Source organism: Cetorhinus maximus, chromosome 15 (genome assembly GCF_964194155.1).
Source record: "Cetorhinus maximus chromosome 15, sCetMax3.hap1.1, whole genome shotgun sequence".
NCBI lineage: Eukaryota > Metazoa > Chordata > Chondrichthyes > Lamniformes > Cetorhinidae > Cetorhinus > Cetorhinus maximus.
This window is the reverse complement of record NC_135893.1, coordinates 70,085,157-70,104,725: the sequence shown is the minus strand read 5'-3', so window position 1 is coordinate 70,104,725 and position 19,569 is coordinate 70,085,157. Positions and strand designations below refer to the sequence as shown.

Sequence of the window (19,569 nt, the reverse complement as noted above, 5' to 3'; positions counted from 1 at the left end):
GTGTGAGTGTGTGTGAAGGTGAGGGCAGAATCGGGCTTGATTGTGATGTCCCCTACAATTGATTAGCTTGTTGACATTCTTTGCTAAGCTAATTGTGTCTTTTTTTTTGCAAAAATATACTTTATTCACAAAATATCTTCAAACAACATTCCAAAACATTTCAAAATCACCAACGCAAAAATACAAACAGGTTCAAACTTTTACAACACGTATCACGAAATCCATTGATACATACAATAAATATTACATTCATTTTGAGCTGTACAGCCCGAGGGGATTTAAACAGTTCCCAGTCCCTCAGTGCACTATGGAAGAAAGGTCTTAGGCAGCGACCCTTCCCCATTGCGCCTTTGTGGCGGCTGCCCCAAGCTTTAGTGCGTCCCTCAGCACGTAGTGCTGGACTTTGGAATGTGCCAGTCTGCAACACTCGGTCGGGGACAACTCTTTGCGCTGGAAGACCAACAAGTTTCGGGCAGACCAAAGAGCGTCTTTCACCGAGTTGATGATCCTCCAGCTGCAGTTGATGTTTGATTAGCTTGTTGACATTCTTTGCTAAGCTAATTGTGTCAGCTGCCGGTTATACACCCAGCTTTGATATTCAGTTCTATTGAAGTAAATGGAATTGAATATCAAGCAAGCAGATAAGATACCGCTTTTAGATACTACTGCCTAAGAAGAATTTCTACCTCATTATGTACACACATTCGGTATTAATTATCCTCTTTAAAGTTGTTCCTATTTATTTTATTAGGTCCCCCACTATATACCACAAATCCAACTCTTGGAACTCTGCAGTGAATCCACCTAGTAGGTGTTAACCAAGAGCTGCCAAGGTTGATTTATTTTCTCCTCTTCCCTGTGGGAAAATTTCATTTCCACTCAATGCATTCCCCGAGTGAGCAGGCTCAGATTGAAATTTCACTATGACAGTGAGTTCCCACAACCCGACAGTACATTTGAATGCCAGCATGCCCTGTCACTGGACCTTCGGTATCCATTATTAAATGAGTTTCAATAGGCATTAACCAATGATATTGTTATGGCTGTTCATTTCAAAACCCATTCAAAAATTAGGTAGTAACACAAACCATGTCAAACAATCAATATCATTGAAGAATGTGTTTGTTCAACCACAGCCACAAATGTTAGGTTATAAATGGCTTGATACATCAGTTTAACATGTCATTGTGATGGATGAGGACCAAGTCAAAAATAAATTTAGGTTCTCAGTGGAAGGCATATTTCAAAATTTAATTGAGACGGCTAAAAATACCTAAACATATGCAATCTTGTGTGAATACATTTTTTCTCCTTATTGGGTTGTACACAAAAAGAAATTTGCTTGGGGACTTAATTGTGTGGTCCATTTTTCTAATGTATTTTGAGCAATGAGTTTTTGATGAAATATAACTTAGTAGATATGACCACGCCATCATCAAAAAAAATGAAGCCTTGATCTAGTTGCCAGGGAACAATTTTTACTGTAGAATAATACAGCACAAAAGGAAGCTATTTTGCGCATCGTGTTGAGGCACAGCATGGGCATGCCTTACCAGTATTTTATAAAGATTTAGCATAACTTCCTTGCACTTGTACTCTATTGCTCTATTAATTAAGCTAAGGATCCCATATGCTTTTAACAGCCACCTCAACTTGTCCTGCCACCTTCAAAGTTTGTTTACATATATTCCCAGGTGCCTCTGTTCCCGCACCCGCTTTAAAATCGTACCATTTAGTTCATGTTGTTGCTCTTCATTCTTCCCACCAAATGCATCACTTCACACTTCTGCGTTCAATCTCAGATTCCCATTTCATCAGCCTGTTTATGTCCTCCTGAAGTCTATTACTGTCTTCCTTATTGTTCACTACATTTCTGAATTTTGTATCATCTGCACACTTTGAAATTGTGCCCTGTATTCATAAGTTCAAGTCATTAATATATATCAAAAAGATCAGTGGTCCCAATAACAACCTCTGGGGAACATCATTGTATACCTCCCTCCAGTCTAAAAAATAACTTCGCCACTACTTTCTGCTTTCTGTCCCTGAGAGAATTTTGTATCCATGCTGCCATTAGCCCTTTAATCCAATGGGTTTTAATTTTGTCAGCAAGCCTATATAGATTTTATTTTAAAAATCAGGGTGGCTGCTTCAAGTTTTCCAATAGTAAATCCACATAATTTTTAATTTCTAACACTAATCCAAAAAGCTGCCACCTGTATCCTATCCTCCAAGCCCTGATTACCTATCATAGCTGCCTTCGGAGACCACCATTGACCCTCTGTTCCCAATGCAATGAATTCAATATCCTTGCTGTAAACTCCAGCAAGGCCTTACTCCAGTCTACCTCTGTGGCCGCCTCCTGCCATACATGCCCATGCAACATCTTTCTTCCTGTCTCCTGTGTAACCCTTCTGTCTATTCCATTATTGATGGCAGAGCCTCCAGCCATCTTGGTGCTACACTCAGGAACCGTCTCCTTTAGGCCTTTCACCTTATTACCTCCTTATCTACCCTTTCTCCTGAAAAGCTATTTCTTCAATCACGCCTTTAACGAGCTTTCCTAAATATACTCTTAGAATTGCTAAGCAATCCGTTTGCCTTTGTGAAGCAGCTGGTTTAACTTTGTTTTATATGTTCAAGGTAGCCCACATTAATATTACATGCCCCAGTGGGCATGTTTCCCACGGGGAGGGTGGGGTGGAGGGGGTGGTCAGTAACATTTAAAATGAAGTGGGCGCCCTTCCCACCTTCCTGCCCACCCCCGAGCTCAATCCCATAATACAGGGTGCCAAAAGTAAGTAGTTGATGATCTCTTTAAATAGCATCGGTAGGGTTTTCTTCCTGCTGGTGAACACATGCTAGGCTATGTACAGGTGCCAAAATTGGCAGCCCACCCGCCATATTTAAATCAACAGTTAAGGGCCAATTAGGCTTGATAATATGCTGCCCTTGCTATAATACGTTAGTTATGCACAGCAGGGCGGGAGCAGGAAGCCCAATTTCTAACCTGAAATAGGTAAAGGGTGGGTAGGAGGTGGGGGTCACTCTTTGGGGGCTGCTCTTTGCTGATTGCAAGGTGGCCCCCCTTAGACTGAACACCCCCTTTCTTCTATCCTGCTCCCTGCCTTAAACCTGGCCCCCACACCCTCCACCCCCACAGTCCCTTTCCCTAACCTCCCCTAACCCTCTGAAATGGCCTAGCAAGCCACTCAGATGTAACAAACCGCTACAAAGTCACAAAAAAGGAATGCAACCGGACAGACCACCTGGCATTGACGTAGGCACCGGAAACAACAACGGCAATCTCAGCCCTGTCGACCCTGCAAAATCCTGCATACTAACATCTGTGGGCTAGTGCCAAAATTGGGAGAGCTGTCTCACAGCTACTACCACGCATCTGGACACTGCACTGGTGTATACGGCAGGGCTCTTCCAGCGTAATCCATACAACAGGTGCATTGTTTAAGAATGCCAATAGTCTCATTGTCACACACATTGAGGGAGCGGTATCCCTTCTGGTTCCGGTATGGGGAAGAGTTGGCATGCGCAGCCACAAAGCGATGCGTGTGCAATCAATGGCACCCTGCACCATGTGGAATCCTGTAAATCTAGTGGAGTCACAGATTCATTTCATCTGTTTGTCCCTGGCAAGAGCAAATGAAATGCAGTTAGCTGTCTTTGAGTATAGAGTCTCAGATCCTTGAACACCCAGGGCAGATAAGGCTTCCTGCTTGAGAGCCCTTCTTTCCCTCCTCTTTCCCCTGCCTTCCCTGCCTAGCGGCAGCTTGTTCTGCTCTGCATGCCCTCTGTTCTTTCTTCAATCATGTTATATTCCAACAGGAATGTCTATTAGCATACCCATGCCTGGAAGCAACTGGTTTGTACAGAAGCTCTGAAGTTAGCAAAGAGTCCTTCAGCACCTGCCACATCATTCCCTGGAAACTTTTGCATCTTGAAACAACTATAGAAAAGCACCAAGCACTTTAGAATCATAGCAACAGGCAGAATAAATCAATTAGCAACTAACCTGTAAGTAGTTGATGATCTCTTTAAATAGCATTGGTAGGGTTTTCTTCCTGCTGGTGAACACATGCTAGGCTATGTAAGGTTAAGAGAGGACACTGACTGGAGCTTTGAGCCCCAAAATGGCAGCACTGGCATTAAATCAGCACTGCATCCTGATTGATGTTGTGATCTGCTTGCTGTTTGTACTTCTGGCAGATGTTAGCTTGTGCACCGTTACAACCAGGTGAGGAGGAGTGAACTGGCTCTCCTCTACTCAGCCTCCTTGGTTGGTCACAACAAAGTTTTTAAAATTTCTTTTCCCAATGGATACCTTTTCCAAATCCAAATGTATTTACTTTGTAATAAGGAGTCAATCAAACTAGATTTTCTTGAGTCAAAGAAAAGGCAGATTTATTAACCACTAAACCCAAGGGAAAAAAATAATAAAAGACACGACATTACAGACACGCAGATATTAGAAAGAAATGTTAAAGTTGAAATAAAAGTCAAAAGAACGTGCTTGTTTTTTAAATTCATTCATGGGATGCGGGCATCGCTGACTAGGCCAGCATTTATTGCCCATCCCTATTTGCCCTTGAGAACGTGGTGGCGAGCTGCCTTTTTGAACCACTGCAATCCATGTGGTGTAGGTATACGCACAGTGCTGTTAGAGAAGGAGTTCCAGGATTTTGACCCAGCAACAGTGAAGGAATGGCGATATATTCCCAACTCAGGATGGCATGTGGCTGGAGGGGAACTTCCAGGTGGTGGTGTTGCCGTGCATCAGCTGCTTTTGTCCTTCTAGATGGTCGCAGTCGTGTGTTTGGAAAGTGCCGTCTAAGGAGCCTTGGTGAGTTCCTGCAGTGCATCTCATAGATGGTACACACTGCTGCCACTGCGTTGATGGTGGAGGGGGTGAATACTTGCGGATGGGATGCCAATCAAGCGGGTTGCTTTGTCCAGGATGTTGTCGAGCTTCTTGAGTGCTGTTGAAGCTACACTCATCCAGGCAAATGGAAACTATACCATCACACTCCTGACTTGTGCCTTGTGGATTGTGAATGAGCTTTGGGAAGTCAGGAGGTAAATTACTTGCCGCAGGATTCTTAGCCTCTGACCTGCTCTTGTAGCCACAGTATTTATATAGCTAGTCCAATTCAGTTTCAGGTTAGAAGTCCTTTGCTTGCCTTTGAGGCATAGATTGTTAAATGTTGCAGCCATTTTAAGTTAGCTGGTTCCTTTAAAATCTCGGAGTTGAATTGAAGTCCATGTGGTTGCCGTTCCAAGAGACAATTTTCTTTTTTAATCTGTAAACTGTCTTTTCCAGAAATCAGAGTTTCTCCTGAGGTTTTTTCCGATGGAAATACACTATCTCTGGGAATGATTTTTGGACTGTTAAGAGATAGGGGTGGAATCATCCACACCCGTTGGTGTCGGGCGTGCTCGGCCAAGTGAGCGGACAATATGACAAGGAGGCCAAAAATCGGGTTCACAACGTCATTAAACCAGTTTGTGACTGTCCGCTCAGCCCGTCGCTGGCGGGCTGTGTTTCCCGCCATCGGACGTCGGGAATCTCATTGTAATACATCAGCTATCATTATAAGGCCAGCCCGCCGGAATTGTCCACCCTGCTGGATCGTCCCCCCACATCGGCATGATTGCATGCGAGGTGTTTCACAACAGCAAATAAAAGGTGCGCACTTGGCGGGCTGCACTTGGAGGGCAACTCGGAGGTGGAGTTCACATTAATGTTGCGGAGCACTCACGAGGGATGCCTGTTGGACTTCAAGGTTGAGGCGCGTGATGGGGGGTGCAAAGGCTGCTGGGTGGGCGAGGGAAGCGGCCACGCATTAGGTACACCTTGTATAAAGTGACCATTCCCCTGCAGCTGAGACAGTTCAGGTACAACCACATTGATATAATTGGAGTCAGGCCTCTAGCTTATCTGCCCACTCAAGCAACGCAGAGGCATCAAAGTGCCACCAAGTGCTTCAGAGCTTTTCACCCCTCGGGCACAGACTGCAAACTAATGAGCGTTTTAGTGGACTGCAGAACAGTTGGACAACTGGGCATATTGTACAATCTCCTTTCTAAAGCTGGCCATGGAGCAGTCACTGGTGGAGGCACTCACAGCCCCATGCAATGTCGTTGGACCAGTCTCCCCCATGCTTCAAGATAACAGTGCAGGCTTGCAGCGCGGGTTAGGAGAATGCTAAGGAGTCTGAGCTGAGAACACAGCGTGCAGTCCAATGGGCAAAGCTGCTGCCAGTGGTCAGGTGGAGTAGGGCGGAGGTGGGTGGAGTTTCGGGCAGCCATTCAGTGCATTCATCTCTGGCCATCTAAGTGGTGGCCAGCACTCTCCGGGATGCGTTAAGGGGCCTTCAGGCTTAACCAAGAGAGGTACTTAGTACACCCATGCTAACCCATGCATCTCTCTCTTTCATCTTGCAGGAGGAATACATCAGGATCATGGAGCCTGGTGAACTAGCTGTATGCCTCGTGGCATACAGAAAACGATGATGGCAGAGAAGAGAGCAATTGAGGTGCCTGGCTGCATAGAGGGAGGAGCAGCACCCTCTGGAACAAGGGTCGGCTGGAGCTCCCACACATGCCGATGAAGAGCCACAGTGAGCTGTGGCTGGTCGGCGCCAGGCTAGACCCAGGGTCTATAGTGGCCGCCTTTCATTCCTGCAGATGATCGAGAACCAGTGTCGCCGAAGACTGTGCATGCCTAGGGAACTGGTCAGTCACATCTGCCAGCTGCTGCAGGATTTGGTGCCATGTGGACATGGAGGGGATCCACTGCCAGTGGCCATGAAAGTGGCAGACGTGCTTAATTTCTATGCCAGTGGCTCCTTTCAGGGCTTCACAGGTAACCTCTGTGGGATATCATAAGCCTCCACCCACAAATACATCCATGAGGTCACGGATGCCATCTTCGCGCAGGCACACAGCTTTGTGCAGTTCGCCCAAGACCAGGAGGGCCAGGATGCAAGAGCGCTGGGGTTTCCCACAGGTGCAGGGTGCCACCAATTGCACTCCTGTGGTGCTCAGATCGCCGCCACAACACGTGGTCAACTATGTCAACCGCAAGAGATTCCATCCTCTGAATGTACAGCTGGTGTGCATCCTGTGAGTCTGCGCATGGTTTCCAGGGTGCGTGCATGACTCCTACATTCTCAGTCGGTCACAGATCCCTGACATCTTCCAGGGTCCACAGAGGCTGCAGGGAGAGCTCCTCAGGAACATGGGCTACCTGCAGAGGTCATGGCCTGTGCGGCAGCCTCAGACTGCAACAGAACGAAGATATAACGAGGCTTATGCTGCAATTCGCAACTTGGTGGAGCAAACCATCGAGATGCTGAAAATAAGGTTCAGGTGCCTGGACCGGTCTGGTGGAACTCTGCAATACAACGCACAGAGGGTGTCATGCATCGTCGTTGCCAGCTGTGCCCTTTACAACCTGGCGCTGCACCAGGGAGAGGAGCTGGCTGATGAGGAGATGCAGGAGCTGGAGGTCTCCTCCGATGAGGAGGACGTTGACGGTAATGAGGGTGAGGAGGACCTCGAAGGCAACGATGATGGCAATGAGGCCCTTGCACTGGCCAGACGAGGCAGGCACGTTCGGGAGGCCCTCATAACTGCTAGATTTGTGGAGGATGTTGACGACATGCAGTGAGGAGACACCATAAGATCCTCACATTGCACCTATGAACGTTTGACTCCAGTCTGGCTTATGTCAGCGCGCATACCCTCTGTAATAATGTTCCTGTCATGGAGATGCAGTGGAGGCCCTAATAGTCACTCGATTGCAGGAGGATGATGCATTGAGGGCACTCCATAGATCTTCACATAGCCTCTGAGAATGGCTGACTCCTGTCTGGCCAAGGGCAGCTCGTTTATGCTCTGTGATTAGGGTCATATCATAGAGATGCAGCCATGAAACTTTAAAAGCATCTGATCCTTTGTCTGCCTTCAGCACCTGAGCCTTTCAGGGGCACAGCGTCACTGGTCACAGATGCTGAAGAGATGGCGGCCAGCCCCACCTTAAAGGTGGAGAGTCCCACCTTAAAGGCTGAGAATACACAACGAGAATGACAGAACTCTGTGACGCCTGCCCATGACATTCTAGAAGCAATGACAAGCACCATAGATCTGCAGGCATCAGTAATGTGCCCAGGGAGTGTGAGGCCAGACCATCACTTTGGTCTGAGGGCTGCACAAAGCACAGGGAAGAGGCCCTGGACTGAGACACCTGCCTTTATCTTGTGCAGAAAGCCTCCACATCTGATTGACATGAACACTGCTCATCAGAACAAGGAGCCATAGGCAGGGGGACATTCTTGGGAGTTTATTGACAATATTGAACATTATGTGCAAGTCATTAACGCCCGTGCCCAGGCTGTGCAACCTCGAAAAGAGTTACATCCTCTTAAACCCTATAAGTCTGGGGGAGCTGACCGGCGTCCTCGACGGTCTCTCAAGTGGCAAATCCCCGGGACTGGACGGGCTGACCATGGAGTTCTTCAGGGCGTTCTGGGATGTCCTGGGGAGCGACTTCGCGGGGGTCCTGGGGGAGAGTATCACTACCGGGGAGATGTCCCTTTCGTGGCGCAGGGCCGTGATTGCCCTGCTGCCGAAGAAGGGCGATCTCCGGTGCCTTAAAAACTGGCGCCCGGTCTCCCTCCTCAGCACGGACTATAAAATCTTTGCCAGAGCCATGTCTTCTCGACTTGGCACCATGCTGGACCACATGATCCACCCTGACCAGTCTTACACCGTCCCGGGCCGCACAATTTATGATAATATCTATCTGGTCCGAGACATTATCCACTATTCCCAGAGGGCTGGTCTGTTGAGCGCCTTCCTGTCCCTTGATCAGGAGAAGGCGTTCAACAGGGTGGATCACGAATATTTACTCGGAACTCTGCGAGCATTCGGGTTCAGGACGCATTTTGTCGCCCAGATCCGACTTCTGTACACTGCCGTGGAGTGTCTAGTTAAGGTTAACGGGTCCCTGACGGCGCCCCTTCGTTTTGGGAGAGGGGTACGTCAGGGCTGCCCACTGTCTGGCCAGTTGTATTCTATTTGCGTGGAGCCTTTCCTGCGCCTCTTGCGGAGGAGGTTGTCGGGATTGGCTCTGCGCGGGCCGGGCATCGGGGTGGTCCTTTCGGCATACGCCGATGACGTGCTCCTTATGTTTAGTGACCCGGCTGACCTGAGGAGGATGCGCGAGTGCCAGGAGGTCTACTCTGCCGCTTCTTCTGCTAGGATCAACTGGGATAAATGTTCTGGACTCCTGGTCGGCCCGTGGCAGATGGATCCCCTACCCGAGGAGCTCAGGCCTTTCACCTGGAGCAGGACCAGCATCATCTACCCGGGGGTCCATCTCTGCCCTGCCGAGGAATCCTGGCCGGCGAACTGGCAGGAACTGGAGATGAAAGTCACCGCTCGCCTGCGGCGCTGGACAGGACTGCTCCAAGTGCTGTCTTACCGGGGTCGAGTTCTGGTCATAAACCAGCTGATCGCCGCCATGTTGTGGTATCGGCTGGTCACCTTGACCCCTCCCCCGGACTTTGTCGCCAAAATCCAGAGAATGCTCGTCGACTTCTTCTGGGACAAAAGATTGCACTGGGTCGCTGCTGAGGTTCTGAGTCTCCCGCTTAGGGAGGGCGGTCAGGCGCTAGTGTGCCTACGCACACAGGTGGTGACTTTCCGTCTTCAGACCCTGCAGCGATACCTTTACGTCGCGCCTCCTCCGAGATGGTGTGCCCTGGCGACGTATTTCTTCCGCCAGGTGCACGGCCTGAATTATGACGTGCAGCTCCTGTTTATAGAGCAGAGGGGCCTCGGTGGCTCCTTACAGGCGTTGCCCGTCTTTTACCAGGACCTGATCAAAGTCTGGAACGTGGTCGCCTTGCGACGCAGCTCTCCCCCGTCAGGAGTAGCGGCTATCGTCAGAGAGCCGCTGCTCAGGAATCCGCCCCTCCATCCTTTTCAGTGGCTGGCGGAGAGGAGGGCTGTGGCTGCCGGGGTGACCAGGATCGGGGACGTGCTGGGTGGCGGAGGACTGGGCTGGATGCTCCCGCAGGAGTTGGCGCGTCACGCATCAGTGAGTGTCCAGATCGCAGCCGATGCCATCCAAGACCTAAGGACGGTCGTGCTCGGACCCGATGTTATTTTAGGTCTCGAGGTGACCCAGATGCGCGGTGGTCTTCCTGCTGAACGTTCCCCTGTTCGGACGGAATTCCACATTGGCCCCAAGCCCCGAACCCTCCCTCGGGTGCCGGTGCCCCGCAAAATATGAGCCGCCTCGGGGACATGCCCTCCGTGCCATTTGGCACGGCGCGGAGGAGTTTCCTGTACGGACTGCTGCTGCACACCTTTCATTTTCTCACCCTCGTCCGCCGCCCGGATACGCCCTGGCGTGCCTTGTTGCCGTCCGGCGGCGGAGGCCCCCGATGGGAGGCCCTCTACGGAGGTGTCCTCCCGCTTTCCATCGGGGACCTAGGGTGGAGGGTGTTGCACGCAGCAGTCCCCTTCAACCGAAGGATGTGTAGGTTCACGGACTCCCAGGACACCTGCCCTTTTTGTGGTCTTGTGGAGTCCGTGGACCATGCTTATATAGGGTGTGGTAGGCTGCACTCCCTTTTCAGTTACTTGAAAAACCTTTTATTAATGTTTTGTTTGCACTTCAGTCCCACGCTCCTGATCTATGGAGACCCGGTGCGGAGGGGGGCCGGGAAAGAGGAGGACCTCCTCGTGAACCTGCTCCTGGGCCTGGCCAAGTTGGCCATTAACAGGTCCAGGCAGCGGGTGATCGAGGGGGTCATCCCGCCCGATTCTTTGGCCCTCTTCCGCTGCTACGTTTGCGGCCGGGTGTCCCTGGAGAAGGAGCACGCGGTGTATGCCGGCACCCTCGAGGCCTTCCGTGCCCGGTGGGCACCGTGGGAACTGGGATGCTTTATCGACCCCGTTAATCACATTTTGGTTTAATGTTTGTAAGTTTCCTTTAAACTTTGTCCTTAGTTTTACAGCTGACCTGACTTAGGGGCTGTGTTTGCTTTATCCCTTATTTTGTTGATTTAGTTTAATTGGTTGACTCTCAAAAGAGTTACATCCTCTTAACCTTCCTAACCCTGCCGCTATGCTTTGGTGCTCCCCGGACATCCACAGCTGAGGTGGAGGCAGGCTGCCGACTGCTGCGCCCCATCTGTGATGACCTTGGCAGGCATCCGCTGGAGAGCTAAGACCTGGAGGGCCCCACCCTGCTTTCAGGGTCCTGCTGTGTCGCAGAGGAACCCTCCTTGGCCTGTGGAGCTGGAGCTGCTGAGGTCACAGGAAGAGGGGATTCGGATGGGCCGGACACTCCTGGAGTCACCTGGATGGATGACCCCGGGGGTACACCTGCTGATCCTCCTCCCTATGGGTGCCCAAAGGCCCCTGGCTGACTCCTTGAGGAGAAGGGGTAGCTGGAGTGAGATTGGGCTACCCCGCACCACTCTCACGTACACACTTTTGGAGGCCAACTATTGGGTCAGCGATGGAGTTCAGCCCACACAGCAATGTAGGAGTGACATCCTGGAGCAAGGTATCCATGGCGGCCGCCCTCTTGCCAGTGTTGACCTTGGTGTGTTGGCAAGCCGACGCTATCACCTCAGCCTGAAAGCAGACGGACTCCTTCATCGTGCCTTGCAATCTAAGGAGCGCAGCAAACATCCCTTCCTGATGTTCCCGAGCTTACCTTTGCAGCTCCAGCAACTGTGACATGACCGAGTCCAGAGGCTTGTCACCTGACTCGGACTCAGCAATTTTCTGGACTCCAGCTGTCCTCTGAGTACCGGACACCTGAGGAGTCCCTGCCGCCGCCTGCTGTAGATCAGAAAGTGCGATGTGCTCACCAGATTGTGATCCCGAAGCTACTCTAAAACTAGGTCCCACCGAGGTGTGTGTCTCTGCGCTGGTGGAGGGTATGGGTGAGCGCTGTGACGGGACTTCAGGGAGGGTTTCAGTGGATTCCTCTTCTGAGCTTCCCTTGATTGGAGGCCCTGCGTCATGGACTCTCTTGGCAGTTTCCCAGATGTGCCTGCAAAAGCAAGGAGAGATAATTAGTGAATGACAGTGGCCTGTGAAACAGGGCACATCACTGACAGCAAGGTTGTCTGATGGATGTTGCACTGCTGGATCCTCACTTGGTAGAGCACCGCTGACCTCATTGTCAGCACAGGACCGGTCCAGATCGTCACCAGCCAGCTGGATGGCTCTGTTTTCAAAGTCAGTGAGGACCTTGATTTCAGGCATTCCTTCACCAGTCTGCGACCTCTCCCTCTTGTTATGTGCCAGCTTGTCCTGCATGAATAGTGATGGAGAGAATGTAAGCAGGACACCTGCCAGGCCAGATGAAAAGTAAGGCTGGCATGTGTGGCAATGAGCGGTCCCATAGATGGAATGAGGACAATGACGGTGAGTGTGAGAGAGTAAATGGTGATGTCCCTTGAACTGGCAGTAAGTGAGGGCCCTGTGGATGTGTGATGGGTTTGTGAGTGTGTGAGTTGAGAGTGATGAGAAGAGTTACTTACTCTGGAGAAACAGAGGAGATCATTCAAGCTCTTGCAGCACTGGGTGGCTGTCCTGTTTTGCAGGGTGTTGGCGCTGACCACTGCTTCCACCGCTTTCCAAGCAAGATTAGTGATGTTGCTACCTAGCCTGGTCCAGAGCCAGGGTAGAGGACGTCATGCCGAGCCTCCTCTGCATTCAAAAGGGGCTCAAGGGACATGTCACTGAAGCGGGGGGGCTGCAGTCTTTTTGCCTTTCAGGGCCACCCTGTCTTCCGTGTGGCTGAAAGTCCTGGGCTGGAAGCACTGAGAGGTGTGTGCATAGCTGCACTTTCATTTTGGCACCCGGTGTGATGAAACAGCGAGATGATGGCCTGGCAGGCGAATGAGAGCCCGCTCGCCATGGAAATGACATATTTCCCTGGAATGCATAATTAATGTGGTGAGTTTGGGACAATGCGGCGTGAAAAGCTGCCATTGCGGCCGGCAGGTAAGACGTCATTTTACCCGCTCGTAACGGTACTTAGTGCAAATCTGGAACAATTCCGCCCAGGGCTTTGCTTAACTTGAGAGTGAGAGAGAGAGAGAGAGAGGGAGAGATTCCTTACTGCTCCATTAACTGCTTTTCCAGACTCCTCCAATGACCTTCTCTCTCTAACTCTGGCTTGGCAAAACCAGTTTTTAAAACCCTGCTGTAGATGTATATTCCAAAGGGATTCAATTTCTATATCTGCTGTAGTCATTGTTATAGAACAAGTAATCACATTTTGATGTTTCATCTCAGAAACTTTTGACACATTTCAAGACAGTACAAACCAACGGGAGATGGGATTATCTTGTCCACCAGAGGGGGTTTGAGTGTCAGTTGGGTGTATATCCTGGCTAGTTAACCATTGTCTTGACAGAATTACAGTTGACTAAAGTCCAGCACTTTGCATTTTTAATGGCTTCCTTTCAGTAGTCCCCTTTTGAGGTGGACCGTGACACCCCCCAGGTGTGAAATTCCATGAAATGTGTCAGGGCAGGTCTGCAGTACAATCCATATAGGAACTTTCCAGAAAAGTGGTCAACTTGTAATACCAGACATCAGTTGACCAGTGGTAGCCATCTTTCCTTGTATTTTTTTGAAAAACAGGTCCACCTTTAAGAGTTCAATACATTTTTGGTTAGCTGGTGAAGTTATAGGCAGATCTCAATTTCCTGATGTCGTGACAGCACAAACGCCTGCATCCTGCGCGATTGTGTATATGCGCTGTGAATGAAATTTTGGGATTCCATCATGGCTCATGGAAAAGATGTTAATGGAACAATAAGGAATCTCTCTCTTTTAAGTTAAGCAAAACCCTTTCTCTTAACAGTTCAAAATTTCAAAAACCATTCATGGAAATAGTATATTTCCATTGGAAAGAACCTCAGAAGAAACTCTCTGATTTCTGGATTAAAAAAGAAAACTGGCTCCAGCAAGAACAACTACATGGACTCCAATTCAACCCTGGGATTTTAAAGGAACCCGTTAACTTAAAACAGCTACAATGTTTAACAATCTATGCCTCAAAGACAAACAAAGGACTTCTAACCATATATTCTTTTAATTTTTATTTGGACTTTAACTTTTCCTTACTTCTGATATCTTTGTGTGTGTAACGTTACGCCTTTTATTATTTTTTCCCTCAGGTTTAGTAATTAATAAACTTGCTCTTTGTTGAGGGTCAAGTGCTAAAACAAAAGAAAACAGAGAAAAGCACATATATATTTTAAATTAAAAATCTCTGATTTTAAAAAAAATCCAGTAATTGTACCACCCTGCATGCTATTAAAATACATGACGAGAGTCTTGCAGCATTGTGGGAAACCTCAATGTATTAAGAGAGGAGCAGAGCTGTTTATATGAAAGAAAAAGCTTGTTATATAACACTAACATTTCTCATAAAATACACTTTTCCTAAAATGTATTGATTGTTTAAAACATATTTGTGCAGTGGTGCAATGATCACTGCTGAAACTGGAAAAAAAGCACCAGTGATAACATCTACAACTCATCTTTAATGACAACAATGACTATATATATATACCTCCTCTCCACTCACATCCCCTTCCTCACTGTTTCCTCCAAGCGCACCCCCCTCCACTCCCTGCCAATCCCTGCCTTACCTTACTGCAGTTACTGCGTTAATGCAGGTGAGGAAATGGTTTTCTGTCATGGTACCTACAAACAAATATTTTTAGATAATTATGGTTTCAAGCCAAATAAGTAATTTATTTATTAATGTACAATAAAAGCAGTTACTATATGGGAGATTAAGTGGAAAAACTTTTAAAAATCAGTTACCCTGTGAAAATATTACTCATATCCTCGAAGTAAACTGAATTATGGGTGATTTTACAATGGTTTAGCGCATTTATAAAGAGCATCTGTCTTACAGACAAGATTTGATGCCAACTTGTAGTCTTGTTAGTTGATCTTAGTTGAAAGGGGTGGAGGTAAACAACAGCTGTGCTACAATTGTTCTCAATTCTCCTTGATTTTGGAGTGGATAATCAATTACCATCCCCAATCCCTGCTGAAGTGACTTATGCGTGGATGTTGGTGAGTACATGATTGGGTTTGGCTATGATGCCTGAATCATTTAAATAGCTTGTCAAACCTCATTGGCAAGCCTCATACATGTATAATGGCCACTTATGGAAAGTATTAAAGAGAGACTGATGCCAACAGAAAGTATCAAGGAAGACGAAAATTTTTAAAAAATTAACCATGTTTTAACATTTTAGTCATCAATTTTTTATATTACTGGAAAAATAAAATGGTGCTATAATTATTGAATAGAATAGAGTACAATTAAAAGGGAATTTGTTTTCTTTTAACTGTTTTAGATATAAATGCTCAAGCACGGAAACTGCAGAGAAACCGGGCAAAAGGTAACATTTCAACAATGTCTGGCTACAGATATAAATTAGCACCTCTTCGACGCAGCATCAGTGAAACAAGCCTTACTGTCACTGAAAATCAGGGGGAGGAACAACATAGACTTTATTCAACACTGCCTGGGCTGGCTGGAAGGAGGATCAATCGATGCAGAAAGGACAGACTTTGCGGCACAAACAATAAAGTGAAACAAGAAAGTAGCATCCACCAGGTCCCTCACCTTCTCCTTCTTCAGGGATATAACCATCAGAATGTAAGAGCAACTAGCACATTTCTGTACAATATTCCTTCAGGACTTTTAAAAATCTGGGCTAGAAGAATACTGTTACTAGTGCAAAACCAGTGAAAAGTTAGAGGTGCACTGGACTTTTCCACAAATGGTGATCCTTCAAGTGCAAACAGCAAATATTCATATGCATTTCATAGATCAGTAGAAAAAATGCAAATCTACGTGTAATAGATAAACATTTAACCGTGCAACCTGGGTATTTCACTGGTTAGCAACTAGAATTCTGAAGCTCGGGGATGACAACGTTTTATTGGATTAATACTAGGTTGTGATTTACTGCTAAGATTGGGGGTGATTAGCCCTTCCATTGGTTATCAAAGTAGTACCCATTGAAGGTGGTACGGTCGGGAGTCGGACTGTCTCATTGATCAGCCAAAACTTTATGTGAGGTGTTACTTCACAGTGCTTCCTAAGTCAGCCTGACTTTGTACTTATCTTGGGCTGGTATGGGGGAAGGAAATAGGATAATGATTCATGATCGCCAAGGCCCGGATTAGATAATCCATTAGGTGGCCCAAGGAAGGGAATGCTGGCCAAGGCCCCCATTTGCCTGCTTGGTTACTATGCACTAGGTTGATTGATATTTTAGCAGCAAGCGTTTTTGGGGTTGATAGAGTGGAAAGCTGCAGGGGTCGGGGGTTTCTCAATATTAATTTTCTGGATCAGTGGGGCGATGGAATTGTCATGTTTGCTTGGAAATGACAATGGTTTCAGTTTCACCCAGATATAGACTCTTGAACATAAATTGCATTTTGGGAATTAAGGTCAGTACCACCTCACATGAAATTAAAATAAGAATCCCTCCCTAGTTGTTACACTTGCTTGAAAGAACACATTGCAAAATCGTTTCTCTGATACAACATAGTCTCAAACCCAGTGTCCATTCTGTGTGGTTGGATGCCAAGTCTCATTGCTAAAACAGAGCATCATTATAATGAAAGGCATGTAACACTGGAAGTGCTAATGAAACCATCACCTACAGACATAACTGGTACTACACGTTAATGTTGATACTTTTAAAATTGGATTTCCCGTGGACAAATCCTGACAGAGGTTTCAATATATTTTGATGGAATGTTCCAACTCACTTATTAGTCTTAATATGTAAATATGCAGACACAATTTTATATACATATAGAGATTAACAATGTATAGTGACTGATTTGCAGGACCAAACTGGCATGATTGTTGCAGGGAGCCCCCTCATAGTCTAAAAGCTTATTTAAAGTATGTTGATGGCATTTGAGTTTCTGAGGTGATCGGAAAGCCTTCTGTTCTCACTATTTCCATAGTGACATTAATTGGGAGAGTGAAAAAATGAATAGAGATCATTAAATAACTGCTTGTTTAATCTACGTCCTACTGCATAGCAAGGGTTTATTGTTAAAAATCCTCACACTTCATTCTTTACTTTGAGCAAAATGTTTCTGTTTCATAAAAAAATGTTGAATTATAGTTTGAGGCATGCTGATACCAATCAGGATGTACTTAAAATCATTTACTTGCTAGAACACTAGATAAAAGACTTTGCTCGCCGTGTGGGTATTTGGCTTGGTAAAATGATTAGAAAGATAGATGGAAGATTTTTCTGGCCCTTGGGGTGTTCCCATTAAAAGACATTTGCTGCAGTTGCATTGGTAGTCTTGGCTGTAACGTTAGAACTCTGCTTTTGAACTGGTGAGTGAGAATGTGAAACATGCAGCCTCTGGGTTTTGTTTTCACAGGATTGTTTGGTGTACCGTCTAGATTATGAGAAGGTAATCGTTGGACAAACGGCCTCGGCAAAGCCAAATATATGTTTGTCAGCACCCGACATCCTTTCTCTGCACTGTAAAATCAGAAGGATTAAACGGTCAAATAAATACAGTCGCTATGTTGAGGAACAGACTATATTGGAGCCATCCCCAAATGCCTGTATTTTAGTAAACTGCATACCAACGGAAGGGCCAGCAGAACTCAGGCACGGCGACCTAGTTGGGTTTGGACAGCATTATCTTTTTCTCTTCAAAGATCCTTCGGGTGCCAAAAAGCTGCCAGACCACACTTTTTCCATGCTGAGACATTTGCACCACTTGCCTGAGCATACGAGTAGCCGGAAAGTTCCCGTTTGTAACATGTGTGGCTCAGTTATCAAGAATGGTTCGGCAAGCAAGCACAAAAATCCCAACGCTTCTGCAAACAGAAATAACAGTATTCAGAAAAAGAAGCTGCAACTAGAATACGAAAGGGCATTTGAAGATGTGCTGATCAATAAAATCTTGACCCTGATCGAACCCAGTGGAGATGACCACAAACTGACTCCAGCTTGCCTGCTGTGTCTGTGTGTCCAGCACTCAGCTACTACCTTCAAGTCAGGTGATTTTATGAAGCTCCTTCTGAAGATTGTGAACAGGATGCAAGCTATAGCACTGGTTAGTACCCTGTTACCTAATATCGGAGTTATAATTATATTTGGGTTTATAACATGCTTTAACATAATCTTAACAACTTGCATTTATGTAGAGCCATTAACACACTTAAACATCCCAAGGCACTTCGATAGAGTGTATTCAGACAAAATTTGGCATTGATTCAAATGAGATATTAGAACTAATGGCCAAAAGCTTAGTCAAAGAGGCAGGTCTTAAGATGCATCTTAAAAAAGGAGAGTGAGGAGAGAGGTGGAGAGGTTCAGGGAGGGAATTCCAGAGTTTCTGGTTGTCAAAGCACTTAGTAGCTGTTTGGGGTTTTATGATTTTGCTCCCTAGTCATACTCATCTTTAAAAGGAGCTGAAAGGAATAGATCACATTTGTTAAAATATTTGTATTCAACAAAGTTTTGCACAGGTTATTTGTTTCAAGTTTCTGGGCAAGATCTTCCGGTTGGTGAGCAGGGGCAGGGCCCGCTCGCCGACGCGTAAAATGACGCGGGATGACTTCAGGTGGAACTCCTGACCTCACCCCGCGTCATTTCCATTTTCAGGTTGGCGGGGGCGCAGCTGAGGCAGCTGTGTGCCCACCGACCTGTCAATGGCCTATTGAGGCCATTGAGAAACTAATTAAAATCATTAATGGACCTACCTGTCCAACCTTAAGGTTGGTGGGCAGGCCAGGAGCCCTGGCGGGCTTCAGAAAAAGCATGAAACCTCATCCACTGGTGGGATAAAGTTTCATGAGTGTATTTAAATTTTTAATAAATGTTTCAGTTGAAGTTATGGACATGTCCCAACTCATGTGACAGTGTCATATGAGGGGACATGTCAGGGAAATTTTTCCATTTTTATTGCAAATTTTAATTCAGAGCCGATCTCCCTGAGGCAGCACTTAGCCTCAGGGAGATCAGTGCACTCTTTCGTGCGCATGCGCAAAAGAGCGCACTCCCGGCTGAGGGAACCCCCCCCCCCCCCGCCCGCACAGGGAGCGCATAGCGCTTCCTGGCGGACGTCACGCTGGGCGGGCCTTAATTGGCCAATTAAGGCCCGCCCACATAAAATGGTGGTGTGCCCCCAATGAGGGGCACCGATCGGAGGCACACCCACCCGCTCCTGCACTTCCCCGCCCAACGGGGGGGAAAATTTACCCCATCTTTTTAATCTGTGCCCTCCCCAATTGGCCAATATATAAAAACTATCTGGCTCTTTAATGTTCTGTTGGTGTGTTTCAGACACTTCACAGCCAATTAATTTGAAGTGTAGTCATTATTATTATGTAGCTAAATGTGGCAGCGAATTAGCCAACAGCAAGATTCCACAAACAGCAAATGAGATGAATCACCAGTTAATCAGATTTTCTTTGGTGATGTTCTAAGGACT

The 19,569-nt window shown here is 47.1% G+C and overlaps 1 protein-coding gene across 1 annotated transcript in view; it reads left to right on the top strand.

The window, feature by feature from the left end:
* Nucleotides 1-19,569, top strand: part of radil (Ras association and DIL domains) — a 140,558-nt gene that overhangs the window by 32,567 nt on the left and 88,422 nt on the right. The window contains exons 3-4 of the mRNA XM_078558608.1: nucleotides 15,438-15,742; nucleotides 17,503-18,189. Of these exons, the coding sequence (XP_078414734.1) occupies nucleotides 15,438-15,742; nucleotides 17,503-18,189 (992 nt within the window). The remainder of the gene's footprint in view (nucleotides 1-15,437; nucleotides 15,743-17,502; nucleotides 18,190-19,569) is intronic.